Source organism: Ptychodera flava, chromosome 22 (genome assembly GCF_041260155.1).
Source record: "Ptychodera flava strain L36383 chromosome 22, AS_Pfla_20210202, whole genome shotgun sequence".
NCBI lineage: Eukaryota > Metazoa > Hemichordata > Enteropneusta > Ptychoderidae > Ptychodera > Ptychodera flava.
The window spans coordinates 22,412,418-22,429,023 of NC_091949.1; the positions used below are offsets into that span (position 1 = coordinate 22,412,418).

Here is a 16,606-nt window from a genome sequence, read left to right on the forward strand (position 1 = left end):
TCAATATTTTGAGTGACCCCCCCCCCCCTCAGATTCCTCCGACCCCCCCGGCCATAAATAATGACGGCTCCCTAAGCATTAAACAAACTTACAGTGAAAACTTTTCTGAGAACATCACTGGTGTCATCAGAAGAGATGATGGTATCCTACATATATTTGTAAAATCATATACATTTATGGCATTTACTTGTGCTTGAAAAAAATATGTCATTGTCTGACAAGTGTCCTGGTTTGAGTGATATTAGCAAGTTGAACAGTCCAATTGACTGACTGAGTCCACTTGACCCAGTTCATGGCAGGCTGTCTCTCTTCTTGTGGTATTTTGACAAAATCCATACATTCAGATTTACACATTTCTGGAAAACACTGGTGAGCAATTTCAGTTCTTGTTTTCAGTTGCTGAAAGCTACAGTGATAGTAGCTGTAACTTTTGACAATTTTTCAGTGTTTTTGTTTGTGTATTTATTTCAGTTCCTCGTTTAATAAATTCTAAGTTATTGTTCCTCAAGCTTGAAATGGTTTATGCTTTATAAAACTCCAGAGCTACTGCTTGATTTTTATTGATGCTACAGTGTGCATCGAAAAATTGCCAAGATTTTTTTTTTCCAAGTCGCAATGGTCCATAATTGTTTTTCCATCAGCCACTTAAAGCCAGATTTTTTTTTTCAAGCAACTCCACCTGGCATCTTTTTTTCCCCCAAATCTTCCAAGCCCCCCCCGGATATCAAATGGTCCACCCCTAAGTCGATATGATGATTTATTAACCGGAAAGAAAATCCAATTTCTGTTCTCCAGTGTTCAAGCCTACTCCATATGATGAGTGGCACGCGCGGTGTAGCATTACCCCTGGACTTGTATGACCAAAAGCAGACTTGGAAATGTCATGAACATATGCATGACAATAACGCATACAAGCTATTTGAATTTGATTTTACTCATTCAGATATTTATTTTGTTTAACTATCTCAGAATGTTTAAATCCCTGACAAAGTATATGACACAACCAAAAGTGATCCTATAAAAACCGAGAAAAATAAATATCGACAGATATTAAAGATCCGTAAGAAACGCTCACGTATTGAGATATCTAGAACACAACATCCGTCGCTTGAGGGCGCTCCTTGCCCTACCCTCTAGATTTGGTAGTGATCGCTTTCCAACATTGTACAGTATACAGTACAGAGTTACACCGTTCAACTGCCAGTGCTCCCCGTCATGTCCGATCAGAAAATCAACGAACCTGAAGGACCGTTGATAATGAAAACATGCGCAAGGCAAACGAAACTCGCCGTGTTTGTCTTGAAATTCTCTCTTTTCCCAAGACGAAAGTTATAAAGCGCAAATATCCACCTTGACATAATCGACATAAAATTTCATTCCCCTAAATAAGACGAATTCCGTTTTATCATGTGCATATTTTAATTATCCACGATCCCTTAGCCAGTATTATCACACCTTGAGAAAACGACACTGATTTATTGCTTACAGAATTGCAAAATCCTTCAACTGGTAAACAAACTTGGCAATTATTTCACAACATTATAACTCGACAAAAACATTTATTGCAGAGAGAGAGAGAGAGAGAGAGAGAGAGAGAGAGAGAGAGAGAGAGAGAGAGAGAGAGAGAGGGGGGGGGAGAAAACAGCTTTTTTAACCTCCGTGAAAACAAAATGTAAGTTTCAAGAACTGACCATAGGAAACGCAAGGAGTAATTATATAACAATTGTACTTTTTGATCTAGATCTACAGTATATTTCAATCCGACCCAACTTTTAATATTTTTCTCATTTAATTATTTGTTTGGAAGACAAACACTTAGACAACATTCGCCAAACTTCGCTGGCCCTAACTTTTAATATTTTAATTAAAATCAAGAAAAAAACCTACACTAAATGGACGTAAAACGTAATAATGTGCTTGCATGGGCATATTGTGAGTAAATGAAATTGGCAGTTTCTACTTTGCAAACTGAAAACATATTATTGAAAACTCTTTACGTGCACTTAGATTAGTACGTTAGACAAACGTTTAATATCACAGTAATGGCCGATTTAGTTCGAAACAAAGTTGGAGTTTATATTTACATTATTTCAACCAAGACAACTCCATAAAGTCTTAAAAAGTTGATAGTAGAAGTAGTGGTACAAATATGGATCGTTTTATGCAAACTGAGAAGCTTCAGTGCATTTGTCATTTGACTGCAGAATGGCAACAGAATCTGATCCCAGGCTTTGCCCACTGCTTCAGCTTTACAAAGAGGCCTATATTCCAGTTTGTTCCTTAATTCGCCTTCGTTCTCAACGCACTGTGTTAGACTTCGCTGAATCCTATCGGTTTCAGTTTGTTTGTTGGACTAAAATATTATGCAACGGTGAATAACAAATGTATCTGCATTGAGAATACAAACAATCACGAAAACTGTCATTCTTAGTTAAGTCGGATCGTGTCTCCTTTTCCTTGAAGATGTCTCTGCAAAAAAACAAAAACATGACAAGATATAAGCTTATAATTTGGATCAGAATAAGTTTGTTAACTTTGAGTTGTGACTCAACATAGGGCTGACCCTGCAAAGGGTCACGTATGTTTGCGTGTATTGTTGAACAGATAAAATCACAACAACGATACGCCAGCTCGTCCAATAGACTTGTTTATGCACCACTTCATTCCCTCGAGTGCCGTACAAGAATTAGTCTCTCTCTGACGAACCAAGGGAATGGAGTTTCCCCTTCTCTACATTATTGTGATCGTTTTTTCAAGGTAAGTTATTTGGCGATAACGGTGGCAAATTTGCAACATGAGATTGTCGTTCGACAAACATTTACTAAAGCCCTCTTCACGGCCATGGCACGAGTAATGAGTCCATCATGGCAACAGTGAAACTGCGGCATTACAAAGATTCCTAGTGCTTCCAAAACCTTATAGTGCAGGAATGAGTCACAGAGGGCGCTTTCCACATCAGCATGTCCCCTGTCCTTCCATAAGAGACAATTGCCCGAAACAATTTTGATCGCGATGGCTTTATAATCGTTGACCGCGCTTCCCAACACAAACACAAAAACAACAATATTTTGTACGAATTGCCATAATACTCTGTGTACCCAATTTAAGTTAAAAAAACATTAAAAGTTATATGAAAATCGGGTATACAAATTTTAGTGAGTTGGGTGTAACATGTGCCTCTTAACCTTAAGCTTATCCACGGCGCAATTAACTTAAAAGCAGTGGATAGAGTACATGATAGTGACCCTTACAATTTGCCATCGAAGTATTTTGATCCATTCCTCTGCCTCTGGATTGGTGTTTGCACAGACGTAGTAGGTTCTCTCCGGGAATTCCAATATAAAGCAATTGTCTCTGTCTTTCATTCTATAATTGTCCCAGTCAACACCTTGACATTCCCTCAGATCCAGGGTTTTGATGGGCGTCAACGTCTAGAGGAGACAAAAGATGTTACAGGTGTTTTCATTTTGGGCATTCCGAACTGGTGTTGGGAACAACAAGCAAGCAGGATAACATTGCGTTATAGAAGTCTAGTTTAGCATCTTAGTTTGATATGCTCAATGTACGAATATTTGTAAATGATCTAGAAATCAGGATGAGGAGATTCCTTGATCCAACGTCGCACATTTTAGAAAATAAAAATACCGTCAAGGACACTATGTGCTCACATTCGGTTTGAATTGGTCCATTCGAGAAATATTAAAACCAGGAAAAACAAGAATGACAAAAGCAAATAAGGTCTCCAACTTAGGTACTGGAGGTCATCTTTAGGAACATGCATATCAACTTCTATAGCAATGGGAGAAGCAGATCCTAAATACATAAGCAAATGTCAACAACAAAAAACAGAGAAGGCTTGAAAAAAAGAAAAGGTGGGAGTGGGCAAAAAATGCCCAAGGGATCCGGTAAAAAAGTAATGCTACATTATTGATCTTCTAAACCCTACACCCTCCTGCATATCAAATGTTCCACCCCTTGGTATTACATAAGACCAAATGACAGGAAGTACATTTACAACCTTGGAGATTTTTAATTAATGCCATGAGTGTTATCATTCTAATGTAAACCGCACTTAAGTTAGTTACAGATAGTGAAATGCCTTCCACTGTGGGTGGTGATTACAACATCTGGAATTATCCTGGATCCAAATTTCTCATCAGTTTTTGTATGTCTTACATAGAAAAGTTGCAAAGATTGGTCCAAAATGAAAAAAAATTACCTCAGCTTTGTTTTCTAGGCTACAAATTGGTATCAAATATGACAAAATTATGTTCACAGCCTTCAAAATTGTCTCACAACCTATCCTGGGTTAGTATAGGTCATTTAAGGTCACAAACTGAGAAAAGTACCTAAAATATACAAATTTTGGGGTTTCCCAACACTTTGAGCAGAAAATTTATCTAATAACATCTTTCGGGACTTTATACCAAATTACAAGCTATCAAACAAGGGACCTTATACCAAATTACAAAGCTATCAATTAAGTAATGTCGAGATAAAGTTTTCTTGACCAAAAATGACAACATTGTCTTAAAAATACAATTTTTTATATTTCAGGACAATTTCCACATATCTAACTATTGTCATCTCTGTACGTCTGTGTACGAAATATGAAAGCTGTCTGTCCAGGGGATTTAAAAAGGAAACACAGTCTAAGATATTTTGACCAAAAATGACAAAATTGCACAAAAATAATAATTTTCCCAATTTTGTCATAATTTCAACAAATTAGAAGAGTAACACCCTTGCAAAGAGACAACCCAAATTTGAGAGCCATTGGGCCGGCGGTTTCAGAGGAGAAGAATCTTTACTGAAAATGAGAAAAATCACAAAAAGATTCAGCAAATATACAAAATTAAGGATATCTTCACAATATTCATAAAACTGTATAAGGTTGACCTAAGGTACTTGCACACAAATTTTCAAAGCAATCAAAAAAGCGGTTCTTGAGTTATTAATTCTTAACCATTTTCACATTTTGTAAGCTCATTTGCATAATTTTGGCAATGCAGACTTCATTTCTAGAAAATCCCATCTATAGCCCAGGATGCATCCACACACCAAATACCAAGCTGAAACGTGCAGTGGTTTGCGTGTTTTTGATGTTGACGGACATACTGTACATACATACATACATACATACATACATACATACATACATACATACATACATACATACATACATACATACATACATACATACACACATACATACAGACGCCATCGACTTCAGCCTATACGATAAACTCACATTGGTAAAACCAAATGTGAGCTAAAAAAAATAAGTTAAATGGAGATAGAAATATTGAAGATAATTAATACGTACGTCTCTTGTCTTGTAATACTTGAGTTCGTGTTTACAGAGTACAAACCATCTGGTTTTCCAATTTTTAACAATACCGCCCTCTTTTGTCAAATATCCTTCTTTTGAAGCGTTCTGAAGAAGACGACGCATAAAATATAAATAAGTAAGTGTTGGTCAGATGATATGGATCTTATCATATGGTATCTCTTCATCGCCGTTATAGACCTATTATATGCACTAAACTTTTGTGATAGTAAACAATGGTATAAAAGTGTTCATACTCCCTCGATGTGAGAGAAGATCAAAATATTTAGCTGACATTCCTAAATGATAACAACTCTCGCTACTGGTGCTGAGTTTTCACACAGTAATATTGCAACTTAAAGTTGAATGTCATGCTTGATACAAACTGCACTGCCGTACGGAGACATAGAGCGCCCTCTACAGGAATGTTTCGTAATATTTTACTCACGGCAAAGTGTTGGTCTTCATCGAAGCTGTTACGTTGAGGAGTCCCGAACGCGGCATGAACCTTGAAAGTTTCATAGCAAGGTGGTTCTTCTACATCTCTTGCATACGGGTACTTTAGGGTGGTTAGTGTGCCTGTGGCATTGAAGGCAATAGAGAGAGTGTAGCGTTTCTTTCATTTCGACTTTGCTGAGTAACATTCCAGTCTTAAAATTCTTTCATGTCGACTTCGATGAATAAAATTACAGTTTTAAAATTCTTATATTGCCCAGTGTGGATTCGAGTCTTAAAGTGCCTTTTCATGGATGCTCTGACGATCTTGCCTTGTCGCTTAAATGCCGCTTCAATAAAAATCTGAACTTTTTATTATCTAATTTTTATGATTTATTAGTTTCTATGCTCTGTGTATAATTTTATGGCATTGCTTTGTTAGCGCATAGTTGACAAAATATACGGCAGGGAGCAAGTTTTGTATTCAGATGTCTCGGCTGTACAATATGAATAAAACATATTCCACAGCGCCAGTGATATAACTCTAGAAAAGCATTTGGAAATTCAAACTCAATATTAATAAATAATATTTAGCACTAAATTATAGATTCACGTTTAGTGTGTTGTATGTTGTGTGGGTGAATGATATGCCCCAAGATAGAAATTCATAGCTAATCTAAGGTTGGAGGAGAACGGAGGACCAAATGCATTTGGAAGCTCTAATTGATTGAATCACGTGACTATACCATGCTTTTATGTTAACCTTGGCAAACCTTCAAATCCTTACAGCAAGAGTAAATAGTGCCACTGACTTTGTGACTATTGGAAAAAATAACAGCGCCTACGAAGGTCTGATAAAGCACTTTGTGTTTTAGCCGGCAAGCGGAAACACACCTAACGATGATGATGATGATGATGATGATGAGGAGGAGGAGGAGGAGGAGGAGGAGGAAGAGGAGAAGAAGGAGGTAAAGAAGGAGAATGATACTATTATGATATCAATGCCAGTACTAATTATGCAATTTGTTGTTATTTTTATTATTGTTGCATATATTAATTTGTGTTTTGGTCAATGTGCGAATGCGTATGCATGATTTCACAGGTTCTATGTTTCAAGAATGACGTTGATTGTTGGTTTTACCCTAATAATACCAAAGTTAGTGACATATTTACCTGTTTCCCCGCCGACGAGCGGTTGCTTGTCAAAATGCGCTAGAAGCTCTGGAAAAGTGTCAAACGAGAGCATACCAAATGTGTATGCCATTCCTCCAATTCCCCTTTGTAGCCGAAAGTGCTTCACGGAGTCTTTACTCCTGGAAACAGTAAGCATTAAGAGACAGAAATTATAATTTGTGTAATTAATAAATAGTCCCAGCTTGCTTACTAGTGCTAGTATGTGCAATCTGAAGAAACAGAATCACCGTGGGCTCGGAAGGTACACCGTTGAAATGCGTTGCAGAAATATGGTGTACAGTCGGCAAGAGGGCAGAAAATAATTTTATCTCTGGTTGATAGTGGTACTTATTGCAGTATATTTAATTATGATGATATAACGCAATGCATAGGCTTATATATCATTTTAGATAGATCAAAGTCTTATGTACAGCACAATAAAGATGGTTACAATAGCAAAAATACGGATCTGGTACATGGGGCAAACAGAAGATATTCACTGATAATCTTCTGATAGATCCCGTTGTTGAAAGATTTCACCGAAGTGGGACATTTACAAAACTGAATATTCCGTGCACAATAAACACACAGTTTTGCCAGTATTTGATCGCTGCACATTCGATTAACATATATGCAAATTTCACCCCTTTGTTGCTTTGTCGTCACAGTTAATTTTTCTTTTTTTTTGGGGGGGGGGGTGTCATAAAAAACTTTGCGATCGATGTACACCAAGATCGCCATGACTTTGACATCGCTTGGAGCCAGGTACCCCGAATACCGTAGATGAACTGGAGCGGTTGTCAGAGGAAGAACAAGTCAACATGAAATCAATCATCAGAATTGAGCTTGTCAAAGGGAAAAATGATATGAGTTTAGATAGGATACCTGACACTGACTGTATATTCTCCAGCGTTACTTTGACTCTCACGCAGTAAATAGGAACCATCTTTACCATTCTGTAAGAGCAGACATTCCGCCAAATGGCGCGACATGTTGCCATGAAACCAGCTGAAAAAAATATGAAAAAATGCCACTATTCATCATACGATGTTAAAGAGTTTTGCAAAGCTGAACATTTCTGAGTGATGTCTACATTAACGGGAAGTAAATACCATTAAGTTTTTAAAGTGTGGGTGTTAAACAGTATAGTTTATAAATGTAATCAATCGAAACTAAACTAACTTTGTAAACATGGACTATAGAAAGTGCACATGTTTGTTTAAAGAGGAAATATAAGAATGAATGAATGACTGTATGGTGGCCACTGCCGTGAATGGTTCTACTCCGGAATGAAAAGGCGCGATGTCTGTAGACTCAATAAGCTCAAGAGTTCAAATGTTGGCGGTGCACACAAACCCATGGAAACACAAACCAGACGCGTATTGGAAATACACTTATTTCTGTTCGCGTTGGTGCACGCGGTTTTATTGTGATCCATTCGAATTTCCGGGTTTAATCTATCACACGCTGAATAACAAACTGACCAGTGAAATATAGATTTTAAGTTCAGGAATGGCAGCGACGTCAAATACACAAAATTACCGTGGTCATTGAGAGATCTTGCACATGCACGCAAAGATAATGTAATAATGTAAAGAAAGATGTTAAATTAAACCAAAATTTGAATAATTTCGTCGGAAAATTTTCAGACTTAAAAAAAGGTAAAGCCCTCACTGGGTATTTTTGGTTGTGTTAGACATAAGGCAAACATTTCCGCATTTCATGTCTAGCCGTCTTTAATATTTGCTGTGCTGTCATATGTAATGGTGACGTCATTAATACTGCTTGCCTAGGTGAAGGGCTACATGTCAATTTTAAAAGTTTGCATGAATTATACGAAAAAAATGACTTCACAATGACATAAATCGGCAGAAATGATGCATATGAATCCGGGAGTTTGATATATTTTATGTCATTTCGATTGCCCATTGCGAGAGGGGCGTACCTCCTATGCTTTACACGTAATACAGGGGATACGCCCCTCTTGCAATGGGCCATCGATTTGGGCCTAAAAGTTATTTACTAAAATTATTATTTTACGCTCTCAATAAAGATAACGTGTTAAATGACCCTTTAAATTAGAATAATTAAAATTTGGCAGTGATAATAAGATTGTGATCACACATACAATATTAAAATCGTGACAATTGGAAAACACAAATTGCATTTGTCAGTTTTCTGATACAGCGGTTAACAAAAAAGGGAGCTCGTTCGTACAACTTCTGAACGAGCTCCCTTTCTTGTTTTCGACCTTTCTCTTAATTTTTCGCCAAATTATCATTCACTGACTGACAGTCTTTAGCTTTCTCATGTACTCTTCGCCATCACTGCCTTGCTTTGAAATTTGTAAATCTGAACTGGGTTTTACCATATACCCTCGAGTTTTTCTCGAGGATCTATGGTTTAAGTTTATTCTTCCTGGATGTCAACTTTAATAATAAAAATCATCCCAAAGATGAAGATTTTTTACTGGAACTCATCATTCTTCGGCAGAGAAATTTTATTACCCAGAATATATTTTTTGGGATCAGAGAAGTAAATTACGGTAATGGTCTCATGTTCAAGACACAATATATCAGTTTGATATGCATTGTGAATTTGGGTTTTTGATCATTTCATTTTTTTGTGAAGTCATCTCAGTGAAAAATTGATTAAATGGAGAAAGATACTGTTCTGTAAGCAAATACATACAGTACAACATGCATAGCCCTGCTGAACGTTATTTGAAATGAGATTTATTTTTCAATTGAACATCAACCGCGAATGACTCAACAAAAATCAATTGCACGAATATCAAAATTAATGATCGGGTGTTTAATGACCGCCATTTTCTGTAGTTCAACATGGCCACCGAGAAATTTAATTTTGTTTCAAGAAGTTCCGAAATAAATCTCCGATATTTATGACAACTACACAAAATTGTAAATTCTCTACATATATAGTCCACACACATTACTTCAAAGAACTTTGAGATTTGGTTAGTACAATTTTTCCCAGTACGCGATACGCCTAAATAAAATAAATTAAACGTTTTGGGGAAGAGAAAATCAAAACTTGAAATATATTTCCTGTTTTGGTCATATCTTCGATACGTCATTGATAATCTCCGGGAGATATTATATCTCAATATATATTTAATTTAATATTCCCAATTGTTTGAGATAAAAATAGTTTATACGTTGCAAGCGTGAAGGACCAATAATTACTTGTTGCCCGGAGAGTAGTGTATATCGAGTGACAGCCCGAGTTCAGTCATGTATTCTTAGCGAAGGAACTTTCCTTAGTCCATTAATACTATCGTTAAAGGAAATTGTGCCTTTATATCGGCATCCCATTAGGAAAATAGCTTCACCTTTAACTCAGTTTTTAAAAATTGCGACTGCAGTTTTCTCTTTACTCGGTGGTTGCAGTCACAAGCAGACCTGCACAGTTTCGTATAGGCCTTGACAAAGAGAAGGCATACGGTAAAACGCAAGTGTCATTTTGAAGACACTTTGTTATTGTGGAATCCTGACCTTTGACCAGCCGTCTCCTGTATCCACTGCGTGTGTGACACTTAACTACTTTGCCTTTCGCAGGTGATTTATTTTGTATTCAGAGAGTTTACCGGATTAATTTTGTCACATTTCGCTTGGAGAATGGTCACTACAGGATGGTTGTCATACATTTCTAGCGATAACAAGATTATCGGTTGGTGAAAATCAATTGAAAGTATGCGTCTTACAATATAACTTAAACTTTGGAAGTTAATGATTAGCAGAAGAGATGCAAGGAGAGGACAATTTTTAAATAAAACATTTTTCATATCGATCATCAAACAGCCTGCGGAAGGCTACTTATGGAATAGAATTGAAAAGCATTGAATAGAGAGAATAGGATGGAATAGATTAGGATAGAATGGAATAGAATCGAAATACTTAAGAAGCAATAAGTAGCAACATACTTTACTCAAGAGCTCTGCACAAATAAGGTAAGTAGCTCCTGGGTGCAACATTGGCGGGCGAGGTTTTCCTTTGAAGATAAATGATTAACCACGAAGGAGGTAGGGGCGTAAGTGACATCGTGGCTCCGAAACGATGTGAGTGTACGATTGTTATTGCCCGGACTTTGGATATTAAATAGAATGTACAAATAGGCCTGCAATAAAATTCATCGATTTACAGTGAAGCGTAGCGTAACGAGGGTTTAACCTTACTTGATGTCATATTATTGAATCGAATTAAATCTGAGTTCTGTGAGCACAAACCCGGAAACAGTGAAATGGGAACTGTTATTGTACATATAGAGGAAAGGAGACTAGGAGGGTGGCAATTTTAGTTCCGATATCATCATATCGTTAACGCGTGTATCAATGTTATCAAGCTCTATTCATCTCTCATTGTCAACAGTGAACGCCGCTGTTTCTTTAACTTACTCCAATTACTTCACATTGACTAAGTGTATCCAGTCGTTTCATGTGTTAAAGCATAACAAGTAAATTACACACGTACATGATCAGTAAGTACTTCCTCAGTGACCAATTTTGTATATTATCCCATTTTGTTACAATAAAGCAGTTAAAGGCAGTTTTTTTCAGCGTACACAAAATGGTAAAATGAGTGGGTAGGGGATTATACCAGAATGAACTGAGTGTTTCTCACGGTAGGTGACATCTTTCGCTCTATCACTCTGTCAACATATCGATATCCACGATTACTTTTTCAATCAGTTCTCACTGAGTGTGCCACTGCCGGCATCGTAGATAGGATCTTTCAATTGCCAAATAAACTAAAGTAAAGAGCACTTATAAAAACGTGTCATAAAAATTACTTTTTATTTGATTTGTAGTTCACAAATGAATGGAATGACTCGATCTTACGAACGAAAGCCGAGCTGTAATGGGGCCATAAATGTGTCGTTATCGGGCAAAACAACTTCGTCCTCCAGGAAATAATTTGCATTTATGTCAACTATTACAGGAAACTAGCCGTGTATACTGCAGACAGTCCGTTACACTGGGTTAGTAAGGACTCTGGATCTATTGTTTTGCGTAGATCGAAATAAACTTAAATATTGCCTTGTTTATAACTAGATCGAATCCAAAATGTATCATATGTGTGGGGTTTCATATGTTCCAATATTACCATAAATATAAACACCTTGGAATTTATAAAATTCATGAAAATTCGAAGATATTGCTGAATCTTAGTTTATAGTTTATCACTTAGAGATAGGCCAAAACACTGTAGGTGACTGCTAGGTTTTCATATAAGGTCTTCCTCCAGTCTTGAGGTATAGCGATACGTCAAACGTATGAAATAACCGTATGTGGGAAACATTACGTGATTTTCACATGCTTCTTACGTATCTAGTAAACCTCCCTACCGAACGCTCAATGTCGTGGGAAATTCCCTGACGTGACGTCACTTCCTCCCCGAACGTGACACCATCATGAACACTGTTCCACAAACTTTTGCTTATGACTAAGGAACCAACAGTTACTTCCGGCAAATACTGAACCCGAACTTGTTGGAGTACATAAGTAGGTAGAAGTTGGGTGTCGTCATTTACTAGTATTGGCTCAACTTTATTTGGGGAATTTCCAAGCCTACAATTTATAAGCTTACAGAATTTTATAAGGGCGCCCGAATAGGTTGGGAAATTCAACCATTCCCTAGTTAAACATATTTCATAAGAACTGCGCCAAGGCGAACAACCCTCCGGCGTTAAGATTCACCGTTTACTCCCATTCATTACAATTTAGGAAGAACATTAATCTATACTGTCGTGTTCCTGTTCCATCAGATCTACATGATAAAATTAGGTTTCACAGCATCAACCTGACTTTGAAACTATTTTCATGTGTATTTAAACACACACCAAATCCTATATTATTCAACCAGTCTGACGGGACTTAGTGTAAAACGACTTTACCACAGAACATTTTAGCGATACAGCTATAGACGTGCACGCATTGTATCTAAAGTTTGAACTGGGAACGGAGATCAAAGGACAAACGTGTATGGTACAACAGCATTGTAGATGTACAATGTTTCTGTAATATTATAGACCATCACGTGACAGTATCCTGTATCTGAGACATAAAACTAAATTTAACCTGACTTGTGTTTAGGTCAAGCTGACGACTACGACCATTCAGACTTGCTTTCACTTTGTCGCTTCTACATTACATTGAAAACCAGGTCATGACCTTTCAATTCATGATACGGTGGGGAAGTCGTGGCACACAAACGAGATACGGTACAATTGACTAGATTTAACGGTGCCATAGAAAGCCTAATATTTCACAACTTCTACTAGATGACTGCACAAGCAGTAGGTTATTACATGTATTTGCCGTTGGTCAAGGTTGGTTTCCGAGAAAAAGCTAGACTGCAGGGGGAAAGACCGTGACATCGGCTATTGACAAAGGTTGAGACGACCCAAACTAGCCAAAATTAGCCAAACCAGCATAAACCACCAAAAACGACCCATATCATCAAGTAAACGACCTAAAACAAACATTCTAGGTATTCAGGGATACAATAAAACTCCACCTTCTGGAGAAACCGTCGACAGAATTGCGGGCAGCCATGTTGTTGGTACTATCAATTACCAAGTTGTGGGGCTCATTTCGATGACACAACTGAAAACGAAAATAACTTCAGCATCGTAACTGGCTCACCGAAGGAGGGCGCTTTTTCAAAGCAGTTCTATCTTGCCATTTAATGCCATGTCTGCTGTGGGTAATATGTGTAATTGAAAAATGGATCCACTTTGAGTACATCCAGCCAAGTGAATGAAGAATTTTTTTTATTGTTTCATGTATTTTGAAGCACAAGTCTACTACATGTGTTATTCAGTCACCATGATAATTCAAACACCTCTATCAGGTGGATGCAGCTGTATTATTGATGATGACTTGTTTGTGAAAAAAATTAAAGCTTCAAACTTTTGAAATTAAAACCTTTATGCAGTTGAAAGTCCTGCGTGATGTTGATAATGCCACGTGCTTAGAGTCCGAGTCTACATTCATTATCTGTCAGCCTGCCTATGTATGTATGTATGTATGTATGTATGTATGTATGTATGTATGTATGTATGTATGTATGTATGTATGTATGTGTGTGTATATGCATGCATGCATGTATATGTGTATGTATGTATGTATGTATGTATGTATGTATGTATGTATGTGTGTGTGTCGGATCTCCACATATAAATGTAGACATGCATGTTTCCTGTAATATGCCCTTGTATCAATATGGCCATGTGAGGGCGCTGTTTTTTTAAAGCGACCACCCACTTAATCTGTTATTTGCTAGATCTTCAACTTTCCATGGTAACCTGCATGCACGCATATATATGTTTGTGTGCATGCATGCATGCATGCATGCATGCACATATATGCAGGTATGTGTATGTACATGTATGGAACCAGGGCCACGGCACATGTTATCTTAATATTTGGTTTGTAGAATTTATTCAAATAAATTAATGTTGGTATCAAAAAAAATGTGAATGAGCTGTAAAAATGTAATAAACTAAAAACTTTGATCTCATTCCTTGGTAAGCCACTAAACACGACAACGGGGAAATTCCCTGTGCTACACTTTACGTTGTAAAAGCAGTAACAATCTTGCACAGCGCCCTCTATTGAAGAAACAAACCGAACCCCTTAACTCGTTGATGGCATGTATAGGAATTTGCAATGATCGAAAATGCCGGCTGGTTTTCGCCGTTTTTGGGGCGGTTTCTCCAGAAATCTGAGACATATTTCATCCCTGTGCTTATTTTAGGTCGTTTACTTGATGATATGGGTCGTTTATGGTGGTTTGGCTAATTTTGGCTAGTTTGGGTCGTCTCAACCTTTGTCAATAGCCCCGTGACATCACGTTCTTGGTACATAGAAATGAAAGAGAGACGCATTCATTGAATTTAAGCATGTCTGATCGAATAGCAATCATTACAATGGTTGGTACGGCTATTAAACACTAACTCTGGCTACTTTGCCGCAATTTTAAATTGCTTTGTTGGTATAACGATGGTAACGCATCAGGTCGCTGTCTGTGAACAAACTTGTTGAGCTGATTAAAGTCCATTCTATTAAACTGAGGAAAGAAACGAGTCTCGCCAGACGCTCCACCACCCCCCGTCCCATAGGTGCTTGGGGTGCCAATGTGGTTATACGCAGCAAAAATGGACTCTCTTTACATTAGTCTACAGTCATCGTCCGCTCGCACGGGTCCGTTACCGTCCACTATCTACCTGTTTTCGGGAGGCATCCAGCTGCCCAGACAAGAGACCTGGGCGAACGAAGATGGTCTACAGTGAGCATTCATCGTGCCTGTGCCCCTTCCTGCTGACTTTATACAAGGAAGACACAGTAAGAACGGTGTGGGCCCAATCATATATATGTAAGCATCAAATGTAGGAACAGGGAATTAAACTATTATCTACAACCGATTGAGATCTCCACATCTGTGACTTCCCCATTTAAAACACCTTGTATGTTAGTATCTCCGCAGTATGTCAAACGTAACGACCTACCTTAGTTGTTCAAAACTCGCTGCTCCGCCGACCGACATGGTGATACCCAGTCACTGAAGCAGGTGCACTGTTAATGTTGAGTTACTATCGCAGACTTAACTTTGTGTATGGTCGGTAGGAACGAATGGTCGCAAACTTAACCCGGACGTGCAACCTAACCCGATTGTTATGAGCAATGAGCCGATCACGTGACCAGAATCAACCTTGACGAGGTGACCTATACAGTCTCTATATCTATTCCAGGGTACTGTTTGTAACTTGACAACACATGTATGTTTTTAATAGTGCACGTGCAGCCGCCGTACTATGTTCAAAATAGTTGAATTTCTCTGAAAATTTCCGACCCTTCACTCAATGCCAACAGGCCCATGAACAACACAGTAAAAAATCTCTTGGATTGTCTAAAGGTGTGTATGGCAATGGAAGTGTACGCTTGTGTCACTCACAGTGTGGAGGGACAGTGTGTCGCTATACACGGGAGTCCGGAAACCCATCTAAAAAGACGGCACCAAGGGCTGGACCATTAGGTATGGCCAAGGGGTACTTGGATTAGTCTCGGAACAAGTTTCTCGGTAGACTTATTTGTTTAAAAAATAGTTGCACACTTTTTTCACGAACAAAATAAAATGCCTTTTCGGTACAAAGGAAAAACAATTCACTAAGACCTTATCTCAACACTTTTCATTTTTCTGAGCACCTCACGCCGACTTAAGATGGTATGCAACTCGAAAGTGAGAAGACTTAATATTTTGCTCAAACTTTCTATGCGACTCGAAAGTGAGAAGACTTAATATTTTGCTCAAACTTTCCATAAGGAATCTTTTAACCATTTTCTTTCAAAATCAGCAATAAAAATCGGGGGTCACCGTGCAAATTTTGGAACTAGAGAAACAAATAACCCAAGATTTACCGCTATTTAAAATTGAAAATGGCCGCCGTCCCGGGCCGTGTTAAATCTATGGAGAAAATAAAGTTTCCGAATTTCGAAAAACTAAGCCGGTGAAAAGTTTTCTTACACTAGGGGCTGTAAAATGAACCCCCACAAGTGGCAGATCAGAAAAGAATTGTAAAAGTTTGAAAATCCGGATATCTGTCCCCGAGGCGCGTTCTACCTTGACTTTATCGCCTCAGAGGTGATGC

At 37.9% G+C, this 16,606-nt stretch overlaps 1 protein-coding gene across 1 annotated transcript; it reads right to left on the reverse strand.

Moving 5' to 3' along the window:
- Positions 1–924: 924 nt before the first annotated feature.
- LOC139122963 (dual adapter for phosphotyrosine and 3-phosphotyrosine and 3-phosphoinositide-like) lies at positions 925–15,643 on the reverse strand. The gene is made up of 7 exons (XM_070688885.1): positions 15,467–15,643; positions 7,823–7,945; positions 6,938–7,077; positions 5,778–5,908; positions 5,327–5,437; positions 3,252–3,431; positions 925–2,469 (listed from the first exon to the last, which is right to left on the reverse strand). The coding sequence occupies exons 1-7, from the start codon at positions 15,502–15,504 to the stop codon at positions 2,428–2,430; spliced, it is 765 nt and encodes a 254-aa protein (XP_070544986.1). The 5' UTR covers positions 15,505–15,643; the 3' UTR covers positions 925–2,427.
- Between the last annotated feature and the right edge of the window lie 963 nt (positions 15,644–16,606).

What these genes read in the sequence shown, in the direction of transcription:
- LOC139122963 (XM_070688885.1), bottom strand. Translation starts at nt 15,504, where the DNA reads ATGTCGGTCGGCGGAGCAGCGAGTTTTGAACAACTAAG. An exon ending in ATGAAGACCAACACTTTGCC is followed by an intron (nt 5,438 to 5,777) that starts GTGAGTAAAATA and finishes CGTCTTCTTCAG; the next exon opens with AACGCTTCAAAAGAAGGATA. An exon ending in AGTATTACAAGACAAGAGAC is followed by an intron (nt 3,432 to 5,326) that starts GTACGTATTAAT and finishes TGTCTCCTCTAG; the next exon opens with ACGTTGACGCCCATCAAAAC.